Below are 20097 nucleotides of genomic sequence, written 5' to 3' on the forward strand. Positions count from 1 at the left end.
GGTGTAAAATCAATACGCAGGCATCTGCTGGCGCCTTGCTGCCCCCCCAGCCAATAAAATATGTTAATTTTTCGAATATGTAATCGAAACTCAATGGGAACAGGTAGGTAGGTGTCAATGGCCACGCCCACAACTTAGACTTGGGGGCACAAACACGCGCCGTCATTTTTTTTTTTTTTACTTCAAACTGAAGTATGTAGTAGGCGTGTACACTGCGTAAAGGCATTGAGACTTGAGTCTAGAAGAGTCTTAGACAAGTCTAAACAGAGTATTCACAAGTCGTTTCTATTCGCTGGAGCTGCTTTTATTTTCTTTTGTATCGAAATTGAAATAATACGCAGTTCGGTTCAGCTCAATAAAGACTTTGCGTGTAAACTGTTGTCGTCTAGGATATTTATGATTACAATTTGAAGGCTGCCGCGGCTTTGGTTGGGCTTGTTATCAATACACACCCACACACACACACACACATACACTCGCACACTCACTCAAATGTTGGGCTGGCACGCGACACATACGGAAAAGAAAGCTTAATTAAAGTCACAATGAATAATATGTTGGGCACGCACCGCGCACCACACAATGAGCCACCGAACCACTCCAGAGCCAAGTGGGTCAGCGTGTGGTCAGTATTTATGAAAAATCAATAAAGCCTTTTAAATCAACACTTTAAAAAGCCAAAATAAATGAAAGACAATTAACGAAACCGAAAATAAAATAAACAAAAGAATCAAATTGCTGTTTTTCGGTTTTCTTTTTTTGTTTTTTGTTTTTTTTTACTTTTAATCTAAAAAGTGTCTTAAAACTTAAAGAAATAATTAAATTAGATGCGTGAAATTGTGCTATGTCTTTGTTTGGTTTATTTGTTGAGACTAGACCATGTTGTAATGCGCGAGAGTTAAATGATATAACCAAATGGCAAGGCTAGCGCTAAGAATTCTCTCTTTGAATTCAAATCTTTTGGCAATGATTTTCTGGTCTCCAAAACATGATCTAGGCTCAAAATGTACTGACCAAAAACTCAAACTCCGTATAAAGAGTTAGCCGTATTCCCGATTTCGATTTCTTTCTTTCAAAAATTTTCTAAACTTTAAAAATTAAACCAGTCAATTTTTCCTTTTTTTTTTTTTTTTTGCACTGAAAATTTTGCTATATATCTGATATTTGGTGTTTTCTGAACGAAATGGAAACTTGGAACATAACTCTAGTGGATTGCTTTGCTGAGCTACGCTGCACTAGGAAATGGCTTAAGACTCTAAATTTCCTTCATATTTAATTGCTAATAGTTTTCTTTGCTCTAGATGCTTAGTTGGAGGGGTATATGTTTAGTTAGGAGCTATAACTAGATAAATCTGCCTACAGCCTGATTTTTCTTTTTCGATTATTAATTTAATTAATTTAAGCTAGTTAATTTAATAGTTTTAATTTAGTTTTAGTTAATTCTTGTTTTTCTTTGTACCATCCAGCGCTCGAATTTCAATTCATTTTACTACATCATTTTCACAATGTTTACAATTTACAGGGTATATGCCACTCGTAGCACTTTACTTGCGTTTTCTTATACTCGTTACTTTAGAACATAAAGTGATTTGAAGTAAAAAACTGAATTCGAATCAAAACGCTGACGACATAAACTTTCCCAATTTTCCTTGAGTTTTCTTCATTATTTTTAACAGTTATTTTTCGCTCTATTTAAAGCTGGCGCTGGCTCTGCTTCTGCAGCCTCTCAGTCAAAAAATGCTTACACATTTAACAAATTTCAAATCGAAATATTATTTAATAATATTTAAAAAAAAATAAAAAGCAGAACAAAAAATAACAAACGCAATATGGCTATCACAGTAAACAAATGATGGGACTAAGAGAAAAAACAAAACAAAATCAATTTAATTTATGCCATATATCTTTTTTTATATATATTTTTTTTAAATTGCAAATATTGAGTTTTTTTTCAAAATTTTTGCTATTTGTTGGTGTTGTGATGCTGCTGGTAGTCACTGTAGCCCAAAACGCTTCGACTTATGCAAAAACTAGGCGCTAGCTTTATTATTATGTATATGTAAATGTAAATGTGTGTCTGTGTGTGTATATGTGTATGTACAATAAAAATATATATAGCATATATCTAATATGCTCAACAAAATATATATAACAACATGGCCTTAAAATGAAATCAACAAATAAAGCAAATTAAAGTGAAAGGGGTATCTAAATAAAATCGGGCAAATATATATATGCATAAGCATGTATATAAAAATATATATATGGAGGGGATATTAAAACTGAAGCTTATCAATTAGTTCAATGATGCATTAAAAATGACTATTTTAAATAGTCTACTAAAATGTATATACATACACACACATACATATGTATATATGTATATATATATAAATTTAAAGTCCACACGGCTGCGGCTGCTGCTGCTGCTTAAACTAGACTAAACATTAAGCAATAACTCTATAAGGTAGACACTATGACTATAGCTAGACTATATGTATACAAATATATTGATATACAGATATATATATATATTTATATATATATATATATAAGTATTTATTTATTTTACGACTATAGCTGAGCTCTGACGCACGCGAACTGCTGCACGTTGCATGCAACATTCGGTGCGTTCGCTCACTCGGCTTTGGGTTCTGGTTAAGTTGGTGGGGGTTGGGGGTGGGGCTGGGCGGGGGCGTAAGTATTGGATGATTTCTGATGGGTAGGATAGTATCGCGGGAGGGTTTCTTTGTTATTCTTGTCTATAAAATCGTTCCATTTACAAAAGCACAAATTGTAGAAATGGGCTTGTCCGTTCGAATTGTACACTAACACACACACAATCTTTCAGTTTGTGGCTGTGGCACGCATCCAGCTCTAGACCTTCGCCAGCTGCTTCTTGGGCCGCATCGGCACAATGCAATAGCCGGCACTTACATCACGTCCGCTAACCAACAGATTCTTTAGCACAGAATTCGACTGTTGCTGCTGCTGCTGCTGCTGATGATGTTGTTGCTGTTGCTGCTGTTGCTTCTGTTGCTTGGCATCAGCTGCTGTAGACCAGCGTTCGCATGCGTGTCGCTTGTTTGCCTGCTGCTGCTGCTGTTGCTGCTGCTGTTGCTCCTTGCCCATCAGCTGCTGCAGCAGCTGTGGCGATTGCACTTCCAGAGTGAGTGTTCCGCTCTTCAGACGCTTCGACTCCACAACATTGCCAGCTGCTGATTGGCCATTCAAATGACGCTTATTGCCATGTTGCTGCTGCTGCTGCTGATGTTGCTGTGGCGACAGCGTTTGCACCAGAGTTGCCCTTGTTGCGGGCGTAATTTTGCTTTCCACCAGGCGTATGGTTGCCTTGGTGCCATTCAATAGCCTCTTGGCAGGCTGCTTGCTGGGCAGCATCAACTCCTGCAACTCCTCCTCCGATTGCTGCTGCTGTTGCAGCTGCTGCTGCAACATTGTCGCATTGTTTTGAATGGTTATCAATGGCACGGCATTCAATATGATATTCTGCTGCTGCTGCTGCTGTTGCTGTGGCAACTGTTGCTGCTGCTGCTGCTGCTGTTGTTGTTGTTGTAATAGCGGCAACGTTGCCACTTTGCTGGGTGCTGGAGAGACCACGGGACTGCTGTTGGGCACAGCCACATTCATTTGCAACAAATCGCTCCAGCAATCCAAATTGGTGGCTAAAGAATTGCAATCAAATGAAAAAAGTTAGAAAGTTTTGCAAGCTATAAAAGCCGTTGTGGCATAGAGCTGATAGAATTTATGCACCCAACGGTTGTATAGGGTATTTACAGGTATATACAGACAGCGGCAGTCGTCATCGAATTCATTAATAATATATAGCTGAGTCAATTTTTAAAAATGTTATCCAAGAGGCCATAAATCAGAGACTTTTATATCAAATTTTACTCATTAACTTTTTTTGATAAAAAAAGTCCATAAATATCCTTAAATGGGCATAAAGTATATCTAAATATGCTCAGTGAAGTTAGAGATAATTTCCTGCTCATACATTAAAAAATCGATAAATATCGATTCTATTTTATTTTTGTATGCATATATTTGAGGCTCCAATTTGCTATCGCCCAATATCGATAGTTCTACATCTCTAATTAGAGCTAAATGTATTAAAGCTAGATCTATATGTAATCTAAAGCATAGAGCAGAAGCAGAAACATATCTCTCCATAGTATATACATATTCACATATATATTCATATAGAAACTAGTCACTGGGCATTCTCGCTGATTATCCACTATTTACTAGATCCATCTACATTGTCATCTAATCTTCTTTTCTCACCCGGAATTTATTGGATGATTGTACGATCTGCTGCTGCTGCTGCGGCTGCTGGCAAACAGACGAGCAATTAATTCCTCTTGCCCATGACATTGATGCTAATTTAAAACAATAATAATCTTCTATAAATTTGTATTTTTTATTCGTGAAAACTTGCGTGTGTGCCAAAAAAACTGAAATATATATGCTTATACGACACGAAGCAAAGGGTATATATATCCATCTTTTTTTATCTCTATATATATATTTGGATATGCAAAGATATGGCCACTTTATGCTAGACATAGGAATATACAAAAGGAAAAACACTCCGCAGACATCTGTCTATATGCCAAAACAAAAAGCAGGAATCATCTAAACAAACGACAGTTAGCGTCTGCCCTGACAGGGCCAGGCTCAAGACCCAGTCAAATCAATCACAGCCACCTTCGTGGAGGCGCTGTGTGACATGTGTCAAAGGTAAGAGGCGTATACCGCCCGCCCATTGGCATGTGTAAAAAAAATTACACAGCATTTCCTAAATACCAGCGCAGCAACAACAACAACAACAACAACAGCAACCAGTGCCATTGGTAATTGTCGCAACAATTTGGGCCTGAAGAGCGCTCGACATCAATTAGCTCTCACACCCCATGCGCTGTTCACTTTTTCGTCAGCTTTGCAGAGGAGAAGGGAGAGATAGAGAGAGGGAGAGTGAGTAGAGACGGAAAGATTTAGCAAATGTTTTAGTTTAGTGTCGTGTGTCTATCTAGTATATGAATTTGATTTAAGAATAATTGAAATTAATTTTGATAAATAATCAAAGCTATACAGATTAAATATATTAAGGAAAATCCGCCGAGTTCTATAGACACTAACGTCACATATCGTCTCTCGAAATCAAAATGCCCGCTGCAGTTGTTTAAAGATTCAACTAAATGCTAAATAAATGTGGAAATTTGTGGCAATGTTTTCATCTATTTTTACAAACACACAAACGCACATGTATATATACAAATATCAACTGGATATATACTCTTCTATATATATTCATATATATGTATATTAATGTATAAGGTATACGTGTCTTAAGCATAGCGCTGCTTCAGCTCTATTAATAAACACGCATAGCCACAATTTAGGCCTCTCCAAATGCAGTAAATGTTGGAAATTGTCAAATGTGTGAGAAATGTTCGTGTGCGTGGAAAATCGGTGAGGGGAAAATCGAAAAGCTACATAATTAGCCGGCATCAGGCTGTCTATTGTCGTCGCGTAGGTGTTTTTTCCTATTTGGCTGCCATGGAAAACTATGCGAGTCGACTCGACTCACGTCTCTATAATTGTGATCCCTTGGACATATTTATGAGTTCGATTTATGATTTTTAGCCTTTGAGACTGTTGCCGTTGCCAGCTGCCTGCAATCCCCCATGATACTTACAATCTTTGCTGTAATCGTTGTGAAATGCATCCTCTATTGAGGTACATAGGCTGCTGGACAATGAGACATCGAACTTCTCCTTCTTGCACTGCCTGCCAATGCTCAGCAACATTTGCTGCTGGAAATATGTCGGCTGCTCGCGTTCGAGTTGCTCCTCCTCCTCCAGCTGCAGCGCCGGCTGCATTTGCTGGAAACTGCGCAAGTCCTGCTCATTCTGCTGCAGCCGATCCTCGCCAGAGATATTGCCCAAAATCGAGAGCGTGCCATTGCCGGTGCCGCAGAGCAAGGCTGCCAGCTCGCTGGAGCCAGTGGTGTAGACATTTGAGTGTTGCTGCTGCTGTTGTTGTTGTTGTTGTTGCTGCTGCTGCTGCTGTTGATGCTGTTGCTGCTGCACGGGCGATGGCGACAGCGACGACACTGTGGAGGCAGGCGAGGAGCACAGCGAACTGGAAAAATGTTGCTGCTGCTGCGATTGCTGTTGCAACGGTTGCTGGTAGCTGTTATATTGCTGCTGCTGCTGCTGCTGCTGTTGCTGGTGCAACTGCTGCAAGTGCTGCTGCATGCTGTCCACATCCTTGGGCACGATGGGCGGCAAATCATCCGCCGGACACCACATGAGATCGCTCTCGGTCAGCAGCGGCATATCATCGCCCATGGGTATATAAGGAGCGCGCATGCCAAAGTCAACGAACGTGAAGTCGTCCTCCTGCGACAGCGAGTTCGGGCTGCACAGCGACGGCAGACTGCCGTCCTCGGGCGTCTGTAAGGCAAATGAGATGAGAGTTAGAGATTGAGTTGCATCGAAAGTGTTGCCACTGTTGCCTACCTTAGGCGAGTGCAGATGCTGCGAGCAGCTGGTGTCATTCGATTCATCGCGATAGTTGAACAGCGGATCAATGTTGCTGCTGTTGCTGTTGCCATTTTCCTGCTGCTGGCTGTTGCTGCCGTTGCAGCTGTTGCTGCCGCTGCTGCTGCTGCTGTTGCTGTTGCTGTTGCTGCTGTTGTTGTGGTGGCCGTTGCTTCTGCTGCTAGTTGCGCCCGCAACAATTGCAGCTGTGTTTAAGCTCTGACGATTGCTGTTGTAACTGTTGCTACTGTTGTTGCTGCTGTTGTTGTTGCTGTTGTTGTTGTTGTTGCTGCTGCTATTGCTGCTATTGCTGTTGCTGTTGTTGTGATAGTGCGTTACACTGCCCGTCGTCGAGCAGGTGGTCGAGTCCAGCGAGCCAATCTCATCGGGCAGCAGGCAGGAGTTCATCAAGCCCACCAAAATCTCGCCAAAGGGCTCATCCAAGTGAATGCCGGACGCGCCGTTGACCAACTGTTGCGACAAGTCATCCGGTTCCTCTTTCAGCACTACAAAAGCAAGGAGAAGAAGTAGAAAGAGGATGAGTTAAATTTAGTATATAAAGATTTGAGTTAGGGAAAGAGCTGTCAAAACTTGGTGCTAAGTGCAAACGTCTCCCCAAAAAAAATTTTACAAAAGTTGCTGTTAATTGAAGCCACAAGACAAGCAGAGGCAGACTGTACTGGCGCCACTCCCTACAACTGACAAAATTTCATTTCTTCCAATTGACAGCTTCCAATTGAGTCTAATAAAAGTTGTTCCTCTCTTATTTTTTCGGCTGCCTGAATTAGTTGATTTATGTGCTACAATTGCTAGGCTAGCGCAAAGATTTTAATGGCCTTTTTGACAGGCACTCTTTGTTTTTTTTTCTGCTTTTTTTTTTTTTTTTTTTTTTGTCTTATTAATCAGCATCGGAAAAGTTTTGCAACTGATTAAGGTGTAGCATTGACGTACGACCCATCGAACTGCAACAGGGGCAAACATTGCTTTTGAATGCACTGAGCCTAACGAGGCCTAACCCTAACTGAAAGTCAAGGCCCCAGAACCGCAAGATCCGAGATGCGCCCGTCTTATCGCCATTTGCAATCAACCCGGAGATTTGGATGCGCGTCACGACACAAAACTTCAGAGTCAACAATCATAATACTATACAATATATATATATATGTATGTATATAGTATGCCATCTATACTATATGGACAATACTCGGGGGAGCGGTTAACCGGTATAAGCAGCTCACACGATTTAATTACAATTTGTATATATTTACATATATATATATTTGTGCTTTTATTTAGTATAACTAGTTGAGCTTGCAGTATATACGAGGTTTTTTATCAGGCTACGAAAGTTTTCAGATATATAAATAGCACTATTCCAACGACTTTTTCATGACTACATACATACATATAACTGTATATCTGTATATATATCTGTATCTAGTTCTACCTATTCCAAGCAGTTGAGAACTTCTGAATCTTCATTCTATTGCTCAGCTGTTTTTACACTTGTTCTACCAGCAACTATGTATATAGAAAAAATCAACCAGAACAACAACAACAAATAAACGTATCTTATCTCTAGCTCAAGTTCTATACAAACAATATTCTAGGCTTTCCAATAACTTTTAAGCACCAATTGATAATTTATACTATATTTATTTTATTTTACAATGACCAACGACAACAAACGCGATTGTTCACGTTTGTAAAGCAAAGCAATACAGAGTTTGAATACGCTTTGGGGGAAGTGTGCCAGAATTTACTTAAAGAAACTATGGGATCTAGGAAAACTCTTTTGCTCTTTTCCTATAGCAAATATACGAGATATCTTGGAATTGGATATATGTAGCTTATAAAATGATATTGATAATTAGAAGCCAAAATTTTGTTGCAAAATTGGAAAATTTTACAGGCATATAGTTGAGCAAAAACAGATTAACTCAACGCTTAGTCTGATTAAGAGAATAAATACCCCATAAAAACTTTAGCTACCCTATTAACTGCTTCAACTCAAAATTCTCACATTATAACAAAAATAAAATAAATAAAATCAAAAACAGCTAAGGGCTTGACAAAGCTTTGAGACACGATCTACTGCAGTTTATACCTAACATACATATATATTTCTATATATATATATATTGTATAAAATATGCACTCGACTTGCCATATAAAGACTATCTCACACACACACACACACACACACACTCACGCTGTTGACAAATTAATTAACAATGCAAACACTTAGCTAGCGGGACGAATGGGTGGGCAGGTGGGGATCTATAGCTGACCCCCTACAGTGCGACTTATAATTATGGCACACAAGTGCTACTCGACGACGACGACGACGACGAGGGACTATGCGGAAAACTAACCAAGCAGCGAAAAACATATAAAAATTACAAATAACAACAACAACGATAAATTAACAAGTGAAATTATGGCACACGATAATGCGAGTTGGCCAAGTGAGCCCCACACAGAGCCAGGGCGGGCTGGGCCGGGTTGGACCTACAACCCACCAAGTGCCCATTTGTAAATATTAGCAAAGTGTTTTTGTTTTTTATGATCTTTTTATTTTTCGTAATTGTTAACGTAAAGTGCAAGGTCGTAGACCTAAAAACAAAAAACGGAAAACAGAAAAGCGAGGGGGGAAAAACTACTGTGCTCAATGCAACAAATTTTAGCAGCTGAGTGGAGCGACTGAGGTTTTACTAGAGCACAAGCTAATTACTTGATCTGTGGCAATAAAAAATCAAGCACCAAAAAATACGCAAAACTGAAAGCTGAAAACTAAAAACCGAAAACTGAAAAGTGACTGTCGTAGCATCTCGTGACGTGCCTCAAGCTGCAGCAGCTGCACTTGAGCCACATTCGATGCACTTGAAAATCTGAATTCGAAAGTTTTCTAGAATAACCATTCAGTGAATAACGAGTGCTTGTTAGACTAACACACAGACACATACACACACACACACATACGAGTCAGTCTAGTCTAACGCGTGACTTGGCCCAGCAGCCAAACACTCACTCGACAACTCGACACAGTTTCAATTTAAATAAATCATCATGATGATGATGTTGCTGATGACGATGCTGATGACAATGATGATGATGAGCATGCGCATGATAATAATGTTGTTGATCAACAGAATAATGACGTAGTTAGTCGCCTCCCAAATAGGGAATACGGATTAGTCCAAATCAAAAGAAAAGCGTAGAATAAGAACGGACACAGACACTTAAAATAAAGCAAGGCGAAAAAAATAAAAACAATTTTTATTGAAAATAAAAACTGTAAGCCGACTGCCTAATACTCTACCACGAGTATGTAACAAGACTAAGTCATTCCAATTTTTAATGTAAAACTAAAAGTCCAATGAATCGACTCCCAACTTAAATTTGAATACTGAGCATCTACAAATATCGATATTCATATCTGTATTTAAAAATATATCGATTGTATATCATTATCAATATGTTTGCTTCTATCTTTATCTATCTTTATCTGTCTTTATTTAACTATATTTTATGCATCCTTTCATTACTATATATGTATCCATATTCATATCCATCCCAGTCTCTATCCTTATCCCTCTATACATATCGATATGCTTATCCATAACTTTACCAATACTTATAAACGATATATCTTTTTCCTTTCCTGTTATCTATCTATATATATATGCGTACATTGTCATACGATACCCAACCATAACCTAGTCTAATAACAAATATTAAGTTCGTAAACCCTATACCCTCTTTCCTCACACCGTGAACAGTGTATAGAAATTTTGATAGCATCTTTATTTAAGCGCCGTTGTGCTCGCCTCCCCATTTAAGAGCTTGAGTGTTCTAGAGGTCGCGATTAGGCACCTACTTATGCGTCTGTTTATGCCGTATCAGCGCGTGTTCTGGATGCGGAATTAGATGCCTACGCATAGCCCGTACAGCCGTGGACAGAAAACAACGAAAAATAAACATTGATTAAACCAAACTCGTGGCAATTAAGCGATAGTTTGGCGATAGTTCATTCACTCAGCTCAATCATGCTCAGTGAATGCTAACAAAGTTAACAATTCTATTGGATGTTTACAAAATGTATTTTCAAGATTCAACAATGCCGTATTATAGCACATTATATAACACTTGTTCGAATCATCAAGCGATGAGCTGAAATCAAATTCCAATAACTGGCAAATTCTTTTGGTTATCTCCAACGAAAATAAATATAATAAGTGCTTCCCTGTTTATTTACGTTCCACGTTAAACCAAAATAAATATAGACAGAAAAAAATGAGCAGAAAAAAAGTCGAAGCAATAGAAATAAAAAACTAAAGTATTTGCGGCGTCTGCAGCCAGCACCAAATGTCAACAGAAAACAAGAAAAATTTGTGTGGAAAAAAATAAAAGAAAAACTTCAGTGATGGCACGAATGATCGACTGAGAGATGCGCTTTAAAAGAGCTTAAACAAAAGAAATTGCTGGGGTAATTAATAGCATTATTTTGATAGTACGCATCAAAGGCAAGATTTCCCAATGAGAGACGGCGTAAATCGAAGTCAAAATTAACGTGCAGCACAAAGACGCAACATTTACTACCTCTGGCAATTCCGGTTATAAATCGATACTCATATAATTAATTTATATGCATCACTCTTATCAAGAAATCGACCACTACGTAATCTAGATCATTAAACAATATTTAGTGCTTTTGATTTGCAGCTCATTTATTATGACTAATCATCAGAATGCATCGATATTTAACGATATTAGAAAGAAGTACAAAGTCAATTTAAATGGAGACGATCCAGATATATTTAACTATTGAACTGCAGAATAAGTTCTATAGAATCATGTGACGAAACGATATTTATTACTACTATATATTCTAGATATAAATTAAAATAAATAAAATTAATTAATATTTAAATAAATCACATCATATGAAAATCTACGAAAAATCAATATTTATCGGTTTATATAAAAAAAAAAAAATGGGAAAACTGCTATTAAAATCTCAATTCTAAAGCACCCTCTTCAAATTGAAGTGCTACAGGGTATAGAGTATATAACCCATCTCTTATTTGGAGACAGTTTCCAACTGAACTGCAGCACGGAACCAAAAAGCACGCGCTAACCAAAAATGAAAATAGAAAAAAATCGAAATCCCAACGAAAGGTAGAAGGCTGCTCCACAAGTGTGGGCGATCAGTGCCGCTGACAGATGTCAGAGGCGACACACAAGCTTGGGAATCTACGGCCATAGAGGCAGCTGGGCAACACGCGCCAACAAACTGGACGACAGACACCAAATCGCTTAACCATATTAATTGGCTCAAGCGAGCAAATGAAACAAACGAACAAAAAAAAAAAGAAAAAAAAAAAAAAACGAGAACGAAACGAAATGTATTTGCGGCTTTTGTGGGTTAAACGCGGCGTATGCGTAATATTTAAAATGATTATGACAAGCAGCAGCTAAGAACAACAACAAATAATAATAATAATAGCAAATGCACGTAATACGAAAAAAACAACAACAACAATAGCAAAAATGCCAACCGGCAAAAGTTGATGCACATTTATGCACATAACATTTACACACACACACATACATATATACATATAAATGTATGTATGTATATATTTATATATACTATATGGCGTAGCTAGTTTTGCTTGCATTTTGTTTACAAAATACAAACGAGTTGTTGTTGCTCTTGTTGTTGCTCTTGTTGTTGTTGTTATTGTTGTTGTTGTCGCTGTGCATTTGCTGTTGTTGTCTTTACAAATAAATCGTTTGATTTGCGCAAATTGCAACCACAAAACGGCGATAAGCACACGACGAACTGACAAACTGATCGGCAGACTGACGGACTGATTGACTGACTGACTGACTGATTGACATTTTAACCAATTAAAACTGCCGCAAATAACGTAACGACAATGCGTCAAATCGCATCAAGTAGCGCACGTCAAGCGCTTGCCTAACTTTTCTATATAGAAACAACTAAGAAACGGGCGCGACTCGCATGAATATGCATACAATATATATACACACACACATACATACATACATACATATACATATACATATATACACACACATTCAGCCACACGACAGACGCCTGACTTCAGCCTTGGTCTTTGGCAAATGCACATTTTGGATTATTTCTGTACCGGGAAATTGGACTCGAGGGGTTATCAACTTAACAACAAACAACATCGGTTCAATAACAACAATAACAACAAGAGACAGCAAACAGGAATCAAAATGCTAACGTACTTTTGTGTATTCTTAATATAATTGATATTGATATTACAAATATGTATACATACATATATATATATACACATACATAATCTAACAATTTGCATTATAATCTTATCTGCACTGCATTACTTCTACAAGTCTGCTGACTGCCTGGTCACACTTAAAACTGCAATTCATATCAGCATCAAATAGCATATTTTTAGTATACTTTCTGGCAAACTGTTTAGATTTATATATTTTCATATATGCACATGAATATAGCTTAAAATCGTAACTAAGCTTTATCTGTTAAATGCCGCAAACATAACACTTTTAGTCATTTCTTTTATATTACCTGGTCACACTTAAACTGCAATGATGTTATCGATTTAATGTTATAGCAAACTAACTAGCATAAATACTGATATTCAAATAAACTACGTTAAGAATTCGTTCCCTGATTGATTTTCCATTGTAGATAAGCTGGTCACACTTCAAATGCAGTTTGAATATTACACAAGTAATTTCCAAGTTTTTATGGGACAAATATACAAAATCTAATGAATGTATACTTTAGAATGTAATATTTCAAAATAGAAATGAAATCCATTTAAATATTTATAACTAAATTAGCTTCGATCACATTTCATATAAATTTTTTAAAAGCAATTAAGCCTCTAGAATCTAGATACATAATTTTACGATTTGTATAAGCAATAAATTCTTTGTATATATAGTTGGCATATTTTATCAGCTCTTTATTATAGCTCGAAAATCGATGTAAAAAATACTACTAATAATATTTGTATATATATTTATATATTTTTTAAAATATACTACTAACTTTGTGGGAGTTTTCATTTGAATCAGAGCTTCTATCTAGCAAATTTGTAATAGCTGTAAATCTTGAAGAACACTGTTATAGTGTCCTAGGTAGAAACCTTTCGTATATACATACATATATGTATATAAAAACATTGACCTATTGCATTACGTATATTTTCTAGAACTAAATAGTAATGCCCTCAGCTGATAATTTTGATTGCAGTTGCAACTAACGATTGCTTATCACTAATGCACTAAGCAGGCAAGCAGGAGTTATCTCTCTTATATACAGAAACTTATATACAGCCATATAGGTGTATATAAGTATTTACATAGCCTTATATACGTCTATTATTTACACCTTTTTAGCTTTCGTGGGGGGTTGTCTACTTGCATAATGCAACTTGTTAGCTTTCTGGTTGTTTGTCATTGTTGTTGTTGTTGTTGTTGTTGTTGGGATTAGTTATGTGTATAGTTTGTTCTACTTACTTGTTAATCCTCGGCCTTCATCAGCGAACGATAAGAATCCTTTATTCATATCTTGTGCTTGTTGCTGTTGTTGCTGCAGTTGTTGCTGTTGCTGTTGCAAATTGTTGTTCAATATGGCAGCTGTTGCTGTTGTTGTCGGCGGCAACGTCTGAGCAGCAATTGAATTCTTCTTCGGGGCAGCAGCTGCTGGGGTGCTGCGTATGAGTGAGGCGGTCACCGATTTGGGACGTTTCTCTTCGATACGCAACAAATTGTTGTTGTTGTTGATGATGTTGTTGTTGTTGCTGAGGATCTGTGCTGTGATGGTGCGCGGTCCGGGTGAATTATTTTCACGTTTGATAAGCAATTCGGTTTGCAGTTGCTGCGATTTGTTAACTAAAGTTGAGGTTACGGTATTGATGTTGTTGTTGTTGTTGTTACTAGATGTTTTAGTTGTTGTTGTTGCTGTTGGTGGTGGTGGTGCTGATGGTGGGTTAGTTGCAGCAGCAGTTGTTGGAGTTGGTGTTGTTGTTGTTTCGTTAGCAGTCTCAATCACTTTGGGTTTGTCTAAAGTTGTTGCGGCTGCGGTTGTTGTTGCAGTTGTTGTTTCAGTTGTTGCTTTAGTTGTTTCGGCAACTTGTTGTTTAGCAATTGTTGTTTCGTTGTTAGTTTCAGGTAGTTGTTGCTGTTGCTGTTGCTGCTTTGCCTGTTCCTCACTTGCCGCCGTTTGTTGCGCAAGTGAATAAATCTCATGTTTGTTCTCAAGATTACTGCAAAAAGGCGATGCACAACGATATCGTAATGATAATCATATCAAATGGGTTTTTCTTTTCATTTTTGTGGCTCTTTTTTTTTTTTTTTTTTTGTAATTTTTTTCAAGTTGCACTCGTTTGTTACAAAACACAGCCCGATTAAGAAAGCGAAAAACGCGCGAATTTTCGATTTTTTTTCATATATTAAATATGTTTATATATAACAATTAATTGTTATATATATAATAGTTGTCTTCGATGTTGTTTAATAAATATAACCGTCATATAAATTATTTGTTATACTTAACATATATGTATAGCAGTTGTTTATAATATATATATACATATACGGTATTTTTTTTTTTTTTTTTTGCACATGTATATAACAAATGTTTATATATAACAATTATTTTAATCATACATTTTTTCATTTAAAATTAGTTAGTATGTATATTATAAAAAAAAAACCTAGTTATAAATAATTGTTTGCTATTAATGAGCCATTTTTTTTTTTTTTTTTTTTTTTTTTTTTGTGAGCTGCAAATGTTTTGGAAAATTTCATGTGCTATATCTTGTTTTTATATATATAAACGATAAGAGCGTGCCGGAAATGGATATGTCTTACAAAACCCACTTGCCAAAAAAAAAAAACTTCTCTCCTACCCCTGTCCTTCCCTCTATCTACAGACTTATCTCTCAACGGGGCCAAGACGAGACAACGTCGACGACGTCGTGCGATAAGCGTCACTTGGTGGGTGTGTCTCACAGGCTAATTAAAGCGTTACACAGCCGATTGATAACGGAACAGATCATGGCAACAGTACAATATATTAATATTAATATATATACACAAGTAAATATCATGTATTCTATATATGCTCAACTCGAGATTGTTGCAACAAGCATACGTTGCGCCCGTGATTGAAGCATGGAAATTCAGTGGCTTTTGAGTGTATCTGGCATTCGAGGTCTAATTCGCACTCGCTCTCTTTGCCGGCAAATGCTTGTTGATAAGATAAGTAACGGTACAATCGGCTCCAACTCAGCTGTTGGGCCTGTGCATGCGCACAGCGTATGAGCATTATAGCCTTAGACACGTGAAAACGTCGTGAATTTCGGACAAGCAACAAACCAACCTTCAGACCCCCCCCACCCCCCGTCGAGCACAAGCTAAAGATAAACGTAGAAACTGGAACTTGATGAAGTGCAGAAAATATACGATTCAAGACAACAACAAACACTTATTATTATTAACTTTTAAAAGTCAAAGTCAACAAGCTTACGGAATTTTCGTTTTTTGGGGGCTCGTCTCAGTGGTGAAATAATGGGAACTACGCAGTATGAGAGATACGTTGGGGTTTCGATGGGTACGCCATGGGTCTGGGTTCTGATAGCTCTGGCATTGATATAGAGCAGAGATGATTCAATGTCAAGTTGCGTTTTGTTGACAATGGAAAATTATGGAAAATTTGCTGTACAGCAAATGATGCACACACACACACACACACACGCACACCTGCATTTAGTATATATACACAGAGAGTGAGAGAGTGGGGTAGAGAGAGTGAGAGCGAGCTATGCCGGAAGGCAATCAATGGGACAAAAGCGTTTGCTACAATAGCCGCAAAGCTAACAAGCAAAACGAACACACAGCAGCAGAACACACTTAAATAATTGCTTCATCTACATTCTTCCTCTTCCCCTTTTATTTTTTTAATGTACTTTTTGCCGGTTGCAGCCGGTTTGAACTCACGTTTTCAGCTCTTACATCATTTTCATTAAAAATTGCCAAAAAAAAAAAAAAAATGTGTTGTGAAAAGCAACAAAGCTTAAAATCAATTAAGTCTAAGCCTTTGAGCTTTTAATTGAAGCTTTGTCGGCCTGTTAAAATGTGCTGTGACGAAAGCAAACACCTCAAGCAATGCTGATAAGAGCAAGAAAAGGCGAGAGGGCATCTAAACTCTTGAACTCTGTGTAACATACTCAACGAACACAAACACACATGCACAGGCTCATGCACTCACACACACACACAGGTCCAAATCAAAGTCGAGACAGTGTATCAATTGATCGCGTGATGTTAGTGCGTCTCTCTCGCTCAGTTGTTCTCTCTTCGGCTGCACTGACACACACATGCACGTGTACAAACAAATGCACTCACAAAAACTGCAAACACTCAGCGGCACACTTTTCGGCTTGTGAGCGACGAAGAGAGCGCGAGTAAAGAGAGGGGGCAGATCGGAAGAGCGCGTCTAAATAAGATGAGGGTAAAGTGTAAATAGCCGCAACAACAATAATCACTTAGAAGTGCATTAGTAATGCAGTTAATGTCAATTGGTAATGGCAAATTGAATATAAAATAAATAAATAAACGTATGTGTGTATATGTATTTAAGAATACGACATAGCGACAGATAGATGAATGAAGTATTATAGTTGATTCAACTAAATTAAAGCAACAATTTTATTGTGTAACAAACTGAGGCGAAACGCTCAGATACAAGGAGACGACACACACACGGTGTCACAGAGGAGTGAAAGAGAGAGAAGAAGAACAAAAAGAAAAGAATATATATGTGTAAAACAAATGAATTCTGCCTGACTGAAGCTGCGACGATGCTGTATGGCTCTCTCTGCCGATGCCGCTGCCTCTGCTACTGACACTGTCGCAGTCGCTGTCTCTGCCGCTGCTGTTGATTTCAATTGCAGAGCAATAACGGAGCAGCATCATGTGAAACTCAACTCAACGTAAAATGTCAGTAATTGCTTTTGACGAACATTTTGTTTTTTTTTTTTTTCGTATGCGTGTGTGTGTGTGTATGAAAAATGCGTGCATGTGTGCGCGCACATAAAAGGCAATGGGTATTAAATTGAATGAAAATAAAAAGCAGTAGGCAAAAGAGGCAGCAACAAACACACAAACACACACATATATATTCATATATACGAATTTGTGGGTATGTATTTAATAGAAGCTGAATTAACTAGACTATAAACAGCGGAGAGACGAGACACGCAAATTTCGGCCACAACACACACACGCACACACCGTTGCAAATTGTGTAATCAACATATAGGTAGGCGTCTAAATTCATAAACATACACACATACTTACACACACAGTCTGTGTGTATGTGAGTCTATTGACAAGCCGATGCTAAATGCTAATTAAGCTGCAATTCAATTAAATTTCATCAACAAATTAACTCGCTCAGCATTTTTATGTAATTGCAAATGCAAACGCAGATGCAGCTACGCCTCCTGCGCTGTCCCCACCCTCAGCCTAAACCAAAAACAAAACGAAATGCCAAATAGCCAAAATAAATAAAACAAACGCAAAACAAAATGAAATGAACTCTACAGAGAGAGCGCTGTCAGTGCTCGCAAAAGAGAGTGGGAGAGAGAGCAAAAGAAAACGAAACAGAGAGCGGCAGACAGATCGTGCGTTGCGTTGTGGGGGTCGCGCGTCGTCAACGTCAACGCCAGCGCCGCAATGAAACGCAGATTGCAATAAAAATTGTCATCGTTGTTGTTGTTGTTGCGCTTGCAACTGCCGCTGCAGCAGCGCCGACCGCAGCAATGCATTTGTTTTGTAGGTTAGGTGCGCGAGTGTTGTGTAAAAGTTTTTTTTTGCAGACTTTTCGTTTTTTGGCATAATATTTTTGTAATTGTTTATTAATTAATATGCATTGCTTTACGAGCCGCTGGTCTTGTGTCGATGTTATTGTTTTTCGCTTTCGCTGCCGCGTGTAACAAACGTGCGCACTTGTTTTTTTTTCCTTTTTCTCTCTTTAAATTGAACAGAAATTATGAACATTTTCTTTATTTTTATTTATTTTTGATAATCTTTTTGACACACACACACATGTATATATACAAATATATAATTGATGTATGTATATATATTTGTATGTGTGCTTGTGTTTTATTTTCATTCTTTTTGTCGTTGTCAAATTCACGCATAATAAAAAAAAGTTTATTTTTGTCAAAAATAAAAATATAAAATTTGTTGTGTTCAACTAGTTTATATATAAACATATACACATTTCTATATATATGAATATATATACTTTATATATATTTTTATTATGCTTAATTACAGTTGTATTTGTTGTTTATTTTTACAGCCACAAATTACATTTTTTATATAATTTTTTGTGTATATTTTAAACAATTTCGTTACCCTTTGCTTTTTAAAACATTTCTTTTTTTTTATAGAATTTCGTTAATTTCTATTATTATTATTGCAATTATTGTAATTATTTGTTTAGTTATTGAGAACGGAAATGCAATTGAGTTTTATTTACAGCGAAAGTTGAAAAATAGATGGCGTTTATTTGTTTTATTGCTTGTTTTACTTTTGTTGTTGAATTTCGGTTTTGTATTTATTTGCACAATTTGACGTTGTTAAACAATAAAAACAATATATTTTAACGTTTTTTCTGTGCGTTTCATTCGTTTTGGCCAAGTTTGCCGAGTCCAGTTATTTTAATTTTATTGTTATTATTCTTGCTTGTTTGCTTTTTTTCTTTTCTTTTGATTTTTTTTTCTGTTGGTGAGAATTAAAGTTTAGAAGTGCACACGGAAAAACTCAAGCGCCTGACTGCGCCGCTTGCCTGCACAGACGACAACGTACCAGAGACGAATAAGCGGAATGCCAGCGCAGCTGAAAGCTTGTAGCTGTCGCCGCTCTGCTGCTGCTGGCAGCGAAAGAGCACAGCGTCGAGCTGCTGTTCTAAGTGCGAGCGCGAAACAACAACAAGGCACTCAAAAGAGCGCAGCGCCGGCGCACTGCCATTGAGTGCTTTTACGCTGACTAGTTTCACTCATTGCGTGCGCGCAATTGAGCGCAAAACGTTTGCCATTTACGTTCATTTTTTTCGTTTCAATTTCGTTTAGATTTTTGTTGATATATATTTTTTTTTTTTTTTTTGCAAATGCTAAACACTCAAGCTCTCGCGTTCTCTCACACGCTCTCACTCTTCCACTCGTTTATTATTGTTTGCATGTCAAACAAACGCTGCTTCTGTTGTGGTTCTTCGTATAGTTGTTGTTGCTGTTGTTGACGTTGGTGCTGCTGCTGTGGATGCTGCCGCTGGTTTGCCTGGTTTGCAATTTCGCATGCGGCTGCTCAATTTGCATGGCTCAGCAATTGAGAGCTTTACGCTAATTGTTCGCTGTTTTTGGACAAACCTAACGATAAAGCTGACTGACCGACTAAATAAAACGCAAAC

General features: G+C 37.6%; 1 protein-coding gene across 8 annotated transcripts in view; it reads right to left on the minus strand.

Annotated features, from left to right (window-relative positions):
• sima (HIF-1 transcription factor component sima) overlaps positions 1-20097 on the minus strand; it is a 101272-nt gene that overhangs the window by 10717 nt on the left and 70458 nt on the right. For 6 of the 8 annotated variants that reach the window (XM_089462670.1, XM_089462668.1, XM_089462667.1 and 3 more), the window contains 3 exons: positions 14133-14881; positions 5720-7072; positions 2938-3683 (listed from right to left, as the gene is read on the minus strand). In XM_089462670.1, the coding sequence (XP_089318796.1) occupies positions 2938-3683; positions 5720-7072; positions 14133-14881 (2848 nt within the window). The remainder of the gene's footprint in view (positions 1-2937; positions 3684-5719; positions 7073-14132; positions 14882-20097) is intronic. The other 2 variants (XM_089462671.1, XM_089462665.1) reach the window with 1 other exon arrangement.

This window comes from Drosophila arizonae, chromosome 2 (genome assembly GCF_054131065.1).
Source record: "Drosophila arizonae isolate 15081-1271.41 chromosome 2, UAZ_ARI_1.0, whole genome shotgun sequence".
NCBI classification, from domain to species: domain Eukaryota; kingdom Metazoa; phylum Arthropoda; class Insecta; order Diptera; family Drosophilidae; genus Drosophila; species Drosophila arizonae.